The sequence below is a fragment of the Dermochelys coriacea genome, chromosome 4 (assembly GCF_009764565.3).
Source record: "Dermochelys coriacea isolate rDerCor1 chromosome 4, rDerCor1.pri.v4, whole genome shotgun sequence".
NCBI classification, from domain to species: domain Eukaryota; kingdom Metazoa; phylum Chordata; order Testudines; family Dermochelyidae; genus Dermochelys; species Dermochelys coriacea.
Genome location: NC_050071.1, coordinates 56,537,379 through 56,551,977, shown reverse-complemented (window position 1 = coordinate 56,551,977; position 14,599 = coordinate 56,537,379). Strand labels below are relative to the sequence as shown.

At 41.4% G+C, this 14,599-nt stretch overlaps 1 protein-coding gene across 1 annotated transcript in view; it reads left to right on the top strand.

The window, feature by feature from the left end:
• Nucleotides 1-14,599, top strand: part of ZNF827 (zinc finger protein 827) — a 138,770-nt gene that overhangs the window by 11,624 nt on the left and 112,547 nt on the right. The window contains exon 2 of the mRNA XM_038400842.2: nt 13,106-14,116. Within this exon, the coding sequence (XP_038256770.1) occupies nt 13,106-14,116 (1,011 nt within the window). The remainder of the gene's footprint in view (nt 1-13,105; nt 14,117-14,599) is intronic.

Sequence of the window (14,599 nt, the reverse complement as noted above, 5' to 3'; positions counted from 1 at the left end):
CTAAGGAAAAGGTGACAATTACTATTCCCATTAATGAAGGCATGTAAAACCCTGCTTCGGATATCTGGTTGACTCTGGCATCTGCGCTCATCAAGAAGAGCGATCGCTTATACCAGGTCCTTCTTTAGCTTTCTTCACTCACCCATCCATCTCTAAAGGCTGTAAAATACTATGTCACCTGAGAAAGAGGCTCAAAAGAATGACTTCTTGGTACGAAGGTATACTACTTACTTACTCTGGGAATTCAAGTTGTTCGTTATCAGCCCATCACGGCTAGATACCAGTACTTATGGATCTGGATGTTTCTCTTCATGACCATCTCTTTGAGGGGCAGGGCTAAGTAGTGAAGGGCATTGACCTAACAGGGTCAAATGGTTTCTAGACTTGTTTGATGAACGTTTTCCAATGTTTTTGAAACCTCCTCAAGTGCGTTTGCTCAGGTATCACTCTTCAAAGATCTCTCTGGCTTAAATCATCTAGTCTTTTAGCTGGAGCGACGCCAAGGTAGAAGTTCTCCCCTTAAAAGGAGAGGGTCTTCTCCGTTCTAAAACAGATGATTTTTTTTGAAAGATAAAAGAAACCAGATATATTGCCAAGTCTCTGGGACTGATTCATTATATTTAGAAGGAGAAGAGCATTATTTCATCTTCTTTCAGATTCCAGAGTCATTACAGACACTTTCCAGGAGTTCTAGATTCACCAGCAACTGAGGAGACAGAGTAGAGGGAAGTTAATTTCAGAGATTCTTTTTCAGTTTTCAGGTCATCTTCTGCATCTGCCCAGCCACTAATTTGACAATTCATCCTGAAACCTAGATCTGTTTTCCACTTCTAGCCTGGGACCATATCTTTGTCTCATTTGTGCAGCATCTAGCACAATGGAGTCCTGGATTACACCATTGGAATTGTACTGTTCTTTAGACTCCTATAAGTGGGAATATGCAGAGTTCCCCCTAGAAAAGAAACCAGTGACTATAGTTCTTTGAGAGTGTTGCCTCAGAGTTCTACGCTCACATAGGACTTTGGGATGTAGTACAAGGAACTGAGATGGCGGGGGACTGCATGGCCCTTTTATATATCATTAGCTGCACAATGCAGCACTGATGCAGAACCAGTAGGCACTGCTTCTCTGGAAGATTCTTGTAGCCCACTGGTGCTAGGGGCAGGAAAGGTGCAGATCACAAAAATTTAAATATGCATAGACAACATTTTCAAAGATTACTTGTGAGTAATCTTTATTTTCCAAGGCTACAGCTTTGTTTTTAGAATCCTTTTTTAATACGCTAGTTGTAATTCCGTTTAGTTCAATTAAGGATCTCCTGGTAATTTAAACAGTTGTTTTGGCAATGCACACATCATCTTGTAAAAGGTATTGGTAATGTAAGGATGAAAACATTTACACAAGAAGAATAAAAGTCAAGGAGGCATATAATTGACCAATTTATCAACCTTAGCAGACAATTTTTTCTGATAGCATTGTGGAAGCTATGGTAAATTTACTCCTGATTGCTTAAGGGGACAGATCCTATATAGTGGGTACAACACATAACAGCAGCCCCTTCAAATGAATGGGTAAAGGAGCAGGTAATCAGCCTGTGCAACTTTGGTTTCTAGATTGGCCTTTTGGCTAATGGTGTGTCCATAGGTGCTGGAACTAGGGGTGCTGGGGGTGCAGAAGCACCCTCTGGTTTGAAGTGATTTCCATCATGTATAGGGTTTACAGTTTCAATGGCTTTCTTCACCTCCACTATACAAATTGTTCCAGCACTGCTGGGTGTGTCCTGTGAGGAAAATTTAAAATGATCCTGCTCTGCTCTATTAATAAAAAGAAAAGGAGTACTTGTGGCACCTTAGAGACTAACAAATTTATTTGAGCATAAGCTTTCGTGAGCTACAGCTCACTTCATCGGATGCATTCGATGAAGTGAGGTGTAGCTCCCGAAAGCTTATGCTCAAATAAATTTGTTAGTCTCTAAGGTGCCACAAGTACTCCTTTTCTTTTTGCGAATACAGACTAACACGGCTGCTACTCTGAAACCTGCTCAATTAATAACTCCAGTACTTTACTGCCTTTTCCAATAGTCTTTAAACCAATTTCAGGCTTTCAGATGGCTGTCAGAATTATTGTGATCACTGAAGTGCCTTCGGTAGACCTTGATAATAAGTTGCAGTTATGATCAGAAAACTCTTAGCTTCATTGCAAATTGTATGTGTGCAACAAGGCATGCTTATATACTTTTCTTACTTTTAGTCAGTCCTTTGTGCTATCTGAACTGATGCTCAAACTTCCTCTTGCCCACTCTCTTTTTCAACTGGAAGGGTGACTGAAATCTAGACTTACAGAGTCAAAGATATTAAGGTCAGAAGGGACCATTGTGATCATCTAGTCTGACCTCCTGCACAATGCAGAATCTCACCCACCCACTCCTCTCACCTGTGTCTGAGCTAGTTGTCTTGACGACCCTGGCAGGTTTAAATGACTGGCTGCACTCAAATAAGTTGCATGCATCGAGGTGCATTGAAGTTTTAATAATCTATAGCCTCAACAAATCACTTAGTTTTGCCTGCTCTAAATTGCCCAGTATGTAGAAGTATGCTTATGCCTACTTCGGGCTGTAGGACCTGAAGGTGTGGTGAGGATTGCAATATATTTCAGGTGAAGGAAGATGCACTTTGTTTCAGGAAGCGGTCAAAACAGCTATTGGTGCATCCATTTATGGCAGTGGCAGGCCCCGTGCAGGCTCTAATTTAGATGAGTCAGAGACAATTGAAGGCCCTGAGAGAATAGGCAGGAGGCTCTGGGGAGTAAGAATTTGGTGAAATCAATAGTAGGAATATATATATATTGTGTTAAACAGATTGGACCACCAGTTTTTATCTGATGTGGCTATCCAGTTAAATCAGGATTAGAAGGTAAAATGTTCGTGTCTTTTTTTTTTTTTTTAACAATAAGAACTTAGAAGACACATTTTGTATAAATAGCACATACACTAAGCACCCCTCTCCAGTCTCTTCTCGGATGCTCCGTTTCTCGTGAATGGCCACTCCATAAAAACTAAGCTGCATAGGAACTCTCCCTCTCCTTTTGGTGCTTGACAGGAGGGAAGAATATAGTAACCTTAAGATAGATGCCTTGATCTATCCTGTTGGCAGATACATCCTCCAAAACGCGTGTTAGGCTTGGGGAGTGAGCATGACAACTCCACAGCTCCATTTACAAAAATGGCTTACAGGTTGTTTTTTATAAACAGGAGGGAAATGTTGCTGGTATTACTTGAGCTGTTCAAGGCAGGGGCCTACCTGTAACCATTCATTCCTCTCCTAAAATGTGGATGATCCATTTTCTGAGCCCTCTGACTCAGATTGCTATATTTAAGTCTTATCTGGTCTTATGATCATTCCTCCTTTAAATCTCTGAGCCCCCTCCCTCCCTCCAATGCATTGTCCTTCAGGGGATAAAAGAAATCCCAAAGAACAAAGATCATTGTTCCACCCCTTTACCCTCACATACCCTAAGCATGTGGTGTGGTTCTCCCCATTGCCTCATATAGAGGTATTCCCCTAACTAGATTTCACATTCCACAAGCCTTAGATAAAACTGCATGTTGATGGGTGAAACCATTATGCTGCTTTGCTGGTCGACACTATGGTGATACCTTCACTTGACCCTATTTTCCTCATTTGCTGTGTCTAGGGAGGACAAAACACTGATAGCACCATGGGCTCTTGTCTGAACAAATTTGTGGTTGTGACTTGTCTTTAGGCTAGGGTCTCTGAGGTGGCAGACCATTCCTTAGAATCTTGCCATAGTGCATGGTTCCGATCCATTTTAAAGTGGGCTGCCAGGTAACTGAGTCTGCCATCTGCAGATAGCCAAGACTCAGCCCTCCTGTATTTCTGCTCAAAATGTACCAATCTGGACTGTGGTTCTGTGACTAATGTAAAACTTTTCAATGTGAACTTCATTAATGAGCAGCTGAAGTTCTTTCAGTATCCACAGGGCCAAATTCTTGTTCAAGAATGTCCCAAAACCATTGCAGGTCCCTCAGGGGCAAGCAGGAAGGATCATTCACTTGGCCATCACTTAAAACAATTTGACTCAGAACAGACACTGCGAAGATCTTGTATAGGCTGCAGATGTCAAGATCATATATTTAGGGATCCTTTTGGATACAGAGCCAGCTTTTCCAGACTGCTATCTAGACTGGGGTATGGGTTAATACCCATATTGATATGCTGTATGGGAAAGCTTAAATGGTTTTTCCCAGACAACTTCTGTTAGCAGCAAGACTCCAGTTTCTCTTCCTTCCACAAATGGAAACAAATGACAAGGCTTCCTTGTGTGCTAGAGATGGCAGAACTGTTGAGATGACAGCTGACCTTATTTGCATTTCAGGAAAGCCAGCATCTCTGCCAGCCCTGGGATCTGACACTTCCGGACTGGAACAACTTGTCATTGTAGAAAGACATTCAGAAGATGTCAAAGCAAAACGCCTCCCCAAAAGTAAACAATCTGTTGTGTAACTCAGGAGAATCTTATTGAATTTAAAAGTTCTCTCTTCCTGGTAGCTAAAAGAAGGTGAAGTTTTCAGTGGTCCACCTGTGAGCCTTGGTGTGTAAATGTACCCATTTTAAGTGTACAGTGAGGAATGTGGTGCATTGCCACTTGAATATGGAGAGACCATACGGAGAGAATCCATGTCCTCAAGTACAATCACCTTCTAGACAACTTCATGGGCCAGGTGGACTATGAAATCATTCATACTGACTGCAGGTTCAGTGGGAAGTATAAACGTAGTAATTGATCTCCCTCCCATTTGGTCAGCTTCATAGGGCTTCGTCAAAATCTCTAATTGACAGCTTGGCTGATTTAAGGGGACTTGGAGAAAACCCAGGCCTTTGGTAAAGGACTTCCCAGTCTTTAGTCTCAGGTTTGAAAAAGATCTAGGTGGTTTATGCAAGCAAAGGTATTTGGATCCCAGTCACAGTTTATCTCTTTCTTCATATGAACAAGGTGAACTCTTTGATCTATTAATGTACAGACATGGCAGCTCCTTCCTTTAAAGGTAAGTCAGTGAGGTCGCCATCTGGTTGTAAAGTTATGAAAGTTGTGTCGAAATATCAGTTATGGGATGTTACTTCATAGGGCCTTAGTTATCTTTCAGCAAAGTTGGCTACTGTAGTTTACTCATTCCCCATTAAACCTAAAAGCATTAGATATTAGGAGATATGTTGTGGGCGGAGTGGAATATTTTGTTGCATTTTAGGTCTTTGAACTGCTTCTCTGTATAGTTGGTTGACATCAGCAGTAGTAAGGGAGGTTTATTTCCTTTTGACTCTCTCAAAAGGAGATAAGGGTTTTTTCTCATTTTATAAACATCTGCTATCATTGTCCACTCTATCAGGTGGATAGTGGTCCAAGCAGCTATTGATAGCACTTTTTGTAGCCTGCTCTTGTATGACATGCTACGGCCTACAAGGTGGTCTCCTTTGAAAATATTCTTATAGCATCTAACTAATCTCAGAGTGTTATGGTTAAAAAAGTTCTCTCATAGAGTATTCAACCTAGTGATTTCTTTTGAGGTTTATAATGACAATTTAAACAAAGAATGGTAATAGAGCTGCTGTCTTGCCTTAAAATTGTGATTTTTTTTTCCTTTGGGAAAATTGTTATTTTAGAAGACATGGAGATGAAATATAGAATCTCTCCCAGGGCTTTTCTCTCAGCTAATTGTGTTTATATTTGCACATATTTTAAATATGAGGGAGAAAGACAGAATGTAGGAGCAGTTGTTTTCTGGCTTTTTCCTGTTATAGCTGTGCTACTCTCTAGGTCAGTCTACAATGGAGATGCTTGGTGTTGACCCCATTGATTCGGGCACCAGCCACATTGATAAACCATTTTGTGATGAGGCCAAGAGTTGAATGGTCCTTAGATGAATCATCAGTGAACCAAAAGTTCCACTGAGAGAAGAGACAGACTTCCTGTGCTTCTTATCTATTATAGGTCACCAGCATCATGAGGGGACTATGGGGGATGGTGTGCGCTCCAGCATCCATATGCTGTTTATGCAACTGTGTCTTTTCAGTTTTATTTGGTGCTGTGAATGTAGTACAGAAGCTAAGGCAGGCCTTTATTAAAATCATGATTTTTCTTCACCATCCCTGTGGGAAAATCAGCATTCTACCACTCTGAATGTATAGTCTAATTCCGAGACTGCTGTAAATGCTGTTCTGTGGAGGGGAGTTTCTGGAACTTCAGTGGGAACGTATTCCCCACTCCATAGTAGTCCCTCAAGATTGGTACAGTCCAGTCAGTGCAGAATCCCATAAAAGTTCCCCAACCCCCAAAACTGCCTACTAGCTTTTATTATTCTAACTGGTTAAAAGGTAGTCTTTTTCAGCATTTCAAATAATAAAAAGTTAGTAGGCAGTTTTTTGGGCTGGGTTGGACAACTTTTATGGGATTCTGTAAAATTAACTTCCGAGGTATTTTTTATCATATGGTTGCACAGCTACTATTCTTTAGCCCTATGGTTGCCTGAATTTCTATCACATCTTGGTGTGAAATTAACAAAGATTCATGTGGAGTTGGCAGCCAGAGGCACAGATAAGTGACGCAGAATTAGCATGTGATCTTTGGGGGAGGGAAGGGTTTCAGAGTTAAAAATAATGTATTTGAAGGTAAGTTATTTACATTGTACAGATATGTACTGTATTAGGAAAGCTGAGAGAGCCATTATTTTCCCATTATTTTCTTCCATATATTTCCAGTAGGGTTGCCAGGTGTCCGGTTTTGATTGTAACACCCAGTTGAAAAGGGACCCTGGTGGCTCCAGTCAGCACTGCTGACCGGGCCGTTAAAAGTCCAGTTGGCGGGGCTGGCAGGCTCCCTACCTGGCTCTGCACAGCTCCAAGAAGGGCGACATGTCCCTACAAGGGCGGCCAGGGAGGCTCTGTGTGATGCCCCCACCCTGAGCGCCAGCTCTGCAGCTCCCATTGGCCAGGAACTGCACCCTGACCTCTGCATTTCTGGCCACAGCCGGAGCCCGCACCCCAACCCTTTGCCCCAGCCCAGTGAAAATGAGTGAGCGAGTGAGAGTGAGCGACAGAGGGAGGGGAGATGGAGTGAGCAAGGATGGGGCCTCAGAAAAGGGGCAGGACAGGGCCTCGAGGCAGGGGCGGGGCAAGGGTGTTTGGAGTTTTGTGTGATTTGAAAGTTGGCAATACTAATTTTCAGGTTTGTATTAAATTCTGAGTTATGATTCCATTGTTGATTGATATAGTACCCACTGAATGTGCTGTTCACAAGCACTGATTTGAGTTCCTCTACATGCTGGATCCCCTCCAATTCGGTTTCTATCCTCTCCACCCCACTGACACTGTTCTGTCCAAGGTCTCCAGTGACTTTTTACTGCTAAATTTCAAGTCCTCTGCTCCTTCATCCTCCTTGTCAATCAGTGTCAAATGCAGCCAGAGGGTCAATACCTGACTTCTCAAAATCTTGCCCTTCCATGACACCATCTTCTCCTGATTCCACTTCTTTTCCTTTCCCACTCTCCTTAGTTTTCCTCCCAGATCATCTTCAAGCTGATAATCTGGAAATCATCTCCAATGCCTCCTTTTTCCTAACTGTGTCTAGGTTTTCCCATTCTGCCTCTGTAACATTTTTGTGGTCTGATCGTTTATTTCTATCCACACAGCTAAAGCTTGTTCAGGCTTTCTGTTTAGCCTGTGTTGACTACTGCATCCTCCTCATCCCTGGACTCTCTGACATCTATATTACCCTACCTCTAGTTCATTCATCTCCCTTGCCTTTCACTCTCCTGTGTGGCAAGCATGTATTGTATTGGTGCTAGAGAAACAATTCCAGCAGTTGATTTAGGCTGGATAAGTCCAAGGCATAATTGACTGGGGGTTTTTTTAGTTTTCAGAAATGTCTTTTTTTTTTTTTTTAAATTGAAGCTTGTGTAATATCCACAGCAAATTCTAATGTACTGATACTTGTAAATAAAAAGGGAAAATACCCATAGGGTAGAATCATAAAATATAATTTCGTGAGAACATAAGAACGGACATAATGGATCAGACCAAAGGTCCATCTAGCCTAGTACCCTGTCTTCCGACAGTGGCCAATGCCAGGTGCCCCAGGGGGAATGAACAGAACAGGTAATCATCAAGTGATCCATCCCCTGTTGCCCATTCACAGCTTCTGGCAAACAAGAGGCTAGGGACACCACCCCTGCCCATCCTGGCTAATAGCCATTGATGCACCTATCCTCCATGAACTTATCTAGTTCTTTTTTGAACTCTCTCTGTGAACTTACCTAGTCATTATTTCTGGTCATTAGGATTTGCCTTTGAATCTGATTTCCTCTCAAAGCAGCATGTCAGTATATTTTTTACAAGGTAAATAAGTTAGCAGAGAGGGTTTGGCACTTTTACTGTTGCACATATTTGGGGTTCTACCGAAACATGCCTCATACTGAGCTAAATCAGTGGCAACAGCTGTCGAAGTATTTGGTTGGATTTTTAACACTGTTAGCAAGTTTAGGATGTATTTTGGGTGTCTCATTTCTGTCCTCTAATCATAGAATATTAGGGTTGGAAGAGAACTCAGGAGGTCATCTAGTCCAATCCCCTGCTCAAAGCAGGACCAACACCAACTAAATTATCCCAGCCAACGCTTTGTCAAGCCGTGCCTTAAAAACCTCTAAGAATGGAGATTCCATCACCTCCCTAGATAACCCATTCCAGTGCTTCTCCACCATTCTAGTGAATTAGTTTTTCCTAATATCCAACCTAGACCTCCCACACTGCAATTTGAGACCATTGCTTCTTGTTCTGTCATCTGCCATCACTGACAACAGCCTAGTTCCATCCTCTTTGGAACCCCCCTTCAGGTAGTTGAAGGCTGCTATCAAATCCTCCCTCACTCTTCTCTTCTGCAAACTAAATAACCCCAGTTCCCTCAGGCTCTCCTCGTAAGTCATATGCCCCAGCCCCCTAATCATTTTCGTTGCCCTCCGCTGGACTCTTTCCAATTTGTCCACGTCCCTTCTGTAGTGGGGGGACTAAAACAGGACTCGGTACTCTAGGTGTGGCCTCACCAGTTTCGAATAGAGGGGAATAATCACTTACCTTGATCTGTTTGCAATGCTCCTACTAATACAGCCCAATATACCATTGGCCTTCATGGCAACGAGGGCACACTGTTGACTCTCATCCAGCTTCTTGTCCACTGTAATCCCCAGGTCCTTTTCTACAGAACTGCTGCTTAGCCAGTCGGTCCCCAGCCTGTAGCGGTGCATCGGATTTTTCCGTCCTAAGTGCAGGACTCTGCACTTGTCCTTTTTGAACCTCATCAGATTTCTTTTGGCCCAACCCTCCAATTTGTCTAGATGTAATCCTGAGACATGCTGAGCACTTACAACTTCCACTGATGTCAAATATTGACAAACAATTCAAGGACCAATCCTACAAATTCTCTGTGTGTACAGAGTTCCCATGGGAGTAAGCAAAGAAGAGTCTTTACAGGATTGGCCCCTTAATCCTTGACAAGAGACTTTCGAACAATTGTTGGATAATTTACATAGAAGTTAGTTAGATGCTCCAGCCAAATTCTCCTCCCACTGAAGTTGCATTAAATTTTCGTCCAAATTCTCATTAACTTATCCATTTGCAAAGTCCAGGCATTTTATACCCCCCAAGACTAGAACTTAATTTTCTAATTTAAAAAAATTCAATACCAACCCTTGTGCTCATAAGTATCCCTGCAGTAACAATGTATAGCGTGTATATGATGGAAAAATTCAGTAAGGAAATATATTTTTCTTCCAAGTTTTCCAGGACTCATCGTAAGCAGTGAGTCAGATATGATTATGAGAAAATCTTGTCTTTTCAAATAGTGCTGTGCAAATTGTCCAACACAAACTCAAAATACAGCCAGAGTTTGTTGATAGGCTCTCTGAGGATGACACACAGTTCAAGCAGACCAGGTCCAACTGTCAAATAAACATCCTGGATTATGGGGAGGGGATTATGATTTAATTTGAAACCATAGGAAAGTTGGTGGGTTCAGGTGAGTTTCTTTGAGTTTTCAGGTTTGCTCAAGCACAGGAGGGCATGAATCCATATCAACTAAACTCCTCCCCAACATGCACCTGCTCCTCTTTGATACAAAACCATCAGGCTTCATACAGCTTCTTTAAAACCAAAACACTAATGTTTAAATGGAAGTTGAACTGTGTTCATGATAGGATTCGGATGCCAGCTCTTAACATTAGCCTTAAAGTAAAGAGGAATTGATGCTGCAGTGACTGAGGGAAGTACTGAGAAGTAAAGAACTAGAACAGTGCCAGCAGTTAGAAGAGATCCTGTTTCAGGGGACTAAGGAGCTGATGGGTAAAAAATCCAAGATGATGTTGGGGATAGAGATACTGGGGAAGAACTTTCTCTCTACAGTTGGAGGCAAGTTTGGGATCTGGAGGCAGCCACATTGCAGTAGTAAAAGTAGAGTGAAACAGGAGGAGGAACTCTCGCTGCTCCAGCCAAATAGGAAGTGCTCATTGCAACACACCTGGGGCAGAGAGGGAGTTCCCCTTTAGTAAAGGAAGGGGTGCTGCACTCCCTTCTGGTCTCCCTCACTTGAACCTCTGCAAGTGTGTCTTCCTTATGAGTGGAGTCCATGGGGAATGTGTGTGCTGGGTGGAAGAGGGGCGAATACTACAGGAGCTGCTCTCTACTCCATTTCTCTCATTCACTGTCATCTCAGACACACACATAGTACAACTGTGTTGCTAGCCCTGAAAGGCTTTCAGTATGGTTCTGTGATAACAGATAAAAGTCCTTCCCCATCCCTTTTTGTTTTGAATAAGGGACTCTGACTTGGACAATCCTGTACGGGCTGGTGTCCCATTTCTCAGCCATTGCAAATTTTCTCTGACAAGTGACAACTGAAGAAGAGGGTCAGATTGTGAAAATGTATTCAAAGCATTAATCTCTGTGGTTAGGACAAAATGTCATAAGTGAGAAGGAAGAGATTGCATTGCAGATTGGTAAGATGCAATTAATTCATATTGTAAAAGGCTGGTTGTAACTAGGAAGTAGTGTGTGTGTGTGTGTGTGTGTGTGTGTGTGTGTGTAACAACAAAAATAGAGGAACATGATAGGGAGAAAATTAAGATTTTACACACAGGCACAGATTTCTCTCTGTCATAAGATAATTATATGGCCCCCATCACTGTGGAATCTAAGCACCTTCCAACATAGTTGTGAGGAACTATTATTCCTATTTTACAGATGGGAAAATTAGGCACAGAGAGACTGTGACTTGCTCAATGTCACACAGGATACGTATGATAGAGCAGGACTTGAAGCAATGTCTTCCATAACCCAGGCTGAAACTCTAACCACTGACTAGCATCATTCATCTCTCTACATACCTACAGGGTATTGGCCCTGCCATGCACCTTTTCCTTAATCCTGACGATTCATTCATTTTTCAGAGAACCATTCTAACCTTTTATTTGATCCTAGATAATGTCAAAATAATTGTGTATGATGTTTTTAATTAAAAAGTTTCTGGACTTCTCTCACTTTAAAGCATGGGTTAAATTATTGTCTGCAGTGTCCTTTCCAAATTTTGGTGAAAATTTCCCAGGAAAGGTTATTGAGAGAACAACTGACTATGAAGACATCTGTCTTCATATATTTTCTATGGCAGGTTTTATTTAAATATCTGTTGGCTGAGGCTTCGTGTGTGGATGAAATGTGCAATATAAGTGCTAGATATTAATTATTACTTGTTCATCAGACGTTATCTAAAGTTTTTTTAACTTGTTGGAAATGAATAAGGAATCGGAATATACAGTATGTACCATAAAATCGTAATAGCAGTGTCCATATTTTTTTAAAATCCTTTTGTTGACTTGCTGTAGTATGATTCCTATGACTCTTTCATACTGTGGGACATTCAGTCTAAAAGCAAGATATGCGAGAAAGGTACCTGGCAAGAGGAAATAACATAAATTTAATTCTAACATTGCTATTGTTCTTTACGACATTCTGATTGGCCAGCTAGATGGACAAAAATTTTTAGTCGCATCTATATCTCTCTGAATAACCATTGTGAAGAAGAGCAATCCAGGGTCACCACACTTTAAACACTGCCAGTCAGCTCTCCAGAGAGAGACTAGATATGTTGCAATCACCTATGTGGCTAACTGTACAAAAGAAACCCTTTTCATTTGATAAAACAAAATTCCATTTAGTATGTTTTGTTTTAACTTTTAGCACTTCCTTAAATTTTTTGTTAAAGCATGTCTCCACAGCAAGAAAATTCATTGTATGTTACATTTCCTCGCTAAATAGCTAGTGAGATCAATACATTAGCTTGCAGTTCAAGTGTTATTACTCCCAGCTATTCAGAAAAGAAACATCATGTATTACAGCAACAAATTTTCATTTTTTTCAAAAATAGGGCGCAGTGCAGATTGGACTAAGATTAAAATAACTATAGGCAACTACTTTTAATATAAGTAATTCAACACCTGGTCTGCCTTTTGAAGACATCTCTGCACTAAGCTTACAGAGTTTTAGGTACTGTATATAATATTCAGTGGGTCAAATACGTCACTGCTTTTACACCACTGAAATTATAACATTGTGAGAAATTAGCAGACTATGTTGGTTTAAATAATAGCCATCTATAAATGATGCCCATGCTCTGGTCATGCAAATACCTTACTGCAATTATACAGTTACACTGACTTAGCAAGTTTTTAGGGACTTACTGATAAGTCCATCTCGCTTTCATTTTTATTCCACTCTTTTCTTTTATTATTCCACTCTTTCATTCTTTTTTTCCTGAAAGCCACCTCTTCTGACTAGTCCAGATGCCAAATGAAAGCACTTGAGACAAATGTTTAGTAACTCTTCAAAATGCTCCAGCTTTAGGGCTCACCCTGATGCAACTGTCCCTAGCATTCATTAGAATCTTGTTGGAGTGAGACAAGAACTGGAGGTATTAAGAGAACTTCACACACTTAGCATTAAGGACACATGAATATTTTGGAAATAAACTTGTGGTTCTTGGTATCCCACAGATGGTACTAGACAGGAGGAAGTGGAAGGTGAACTTAGTGAAGAAGAATACTGGTTTGGAAACTCTTCAGAGACCCCATCAGAAGCATCATATGGAGAAGTCCAGGAAAACTTTAAGTTATCTCTTGAGGATAGAATCCAGGCACAGTCCACTTCCCCGGATACTTCTCTGGGAAGTGCAACTCCTAGCAGCAACACACTGGAGCTGGTAGCTATTGACAATGAGGCTTTAAGAGACACATTACAGAGCAAAGAACACCTTTCTCCTGATGTGTCATCTTTGTGTGAAGATGAACCTCCTGGCCCAAATAAGCCACTGAGCAGTAACCTGAGAAGGCTTCTGGAGGCCGGTTCTCTCAAGCTGGACACTGCTGTTACAGTCAATGGCAAGGTCGAGTCCCCTGTAAATGTTGGTTCAAATCTCTCCTTTTCTCCACCTTCTCATCATGCCCAGCAGCTAAGTGTTCTTGCCAGAAAGCTTGCTGAGAAACAGGAACAAAATGATCAATACAATGCAAGTAATCGGTTTATATGGAATCAAGGTAAATGGTTGCCATACTCAACCACCACCTGTGGTTTGTCCCCAGATTCAGCTATCCTGAAATTGAAAGCCGCAGCCAATGCAGTTCTTCAGGACCAATCACTTTCAAGGACTGAAGATACTATAAGATTTGAATCCTTTTCTTCACCTTTTAGTTCTCAGTCTGCCAGCTCAACCTTAGCAGCTTTATCAAAGAAAGTTAGTGAAAGAAGCATGACTCCTGGGCAGGACCACCCACCTCCAGCCAGTTCTTTCCTTTCCCTGGCCTCAATGACCTCCTCAGCTGCCCTACTCAAGGAGGTGGCTGCAAGGGCTGCGGGCAGCCTGTTGGCTGAGAAGAAGAAGTCACTACTTGCAGCAGATCCCCTGCAGCTTTCAGAGATGAAGCAAGAGAAAGTAACTCCACCACAGTCTTTGGAATTATTGCTACTTCCAGTCCCTAAAGGAAGAACTTCAAAGCCCACTAATACAGGTATGGACACTTTTATCTTAACCGTTAAGTAAGGCATGTTTGTTTTGCTCTAGATTTATTTAACTCCTATTCTCTGGTCTGGTTTGTATTGTTTCCATTGTTTCTATTATGAAAATAAGAACAAAATAAACAATAGGATACCTTTTAAACTACCATTTGAAGATCAAACCTTCACAAATGTTTCCATATTTGAAAAGTAATGAGTGTACAGTTCAATACATTTTTTTTTATTCCATACAAATGTATTTTTTCCTCACCAAGTTCAGAGTAGGTCCACACGAGAAATATTTAATGGGGAAGATCAAAGAATCCTTGTCAGGGAGCTTATGGTATCGGTGAACATGTACAAAACCAGTGCTTTTGAAATATTGGACAAGGGAGAATTTTCCCTCCTGCTGTCTGTGTCACAAATGGACTTTTGTATAATCGCTTACTACCCTGTCCTAATTTACCAGAGTATATTATTATGTTGCCACTTTTCAT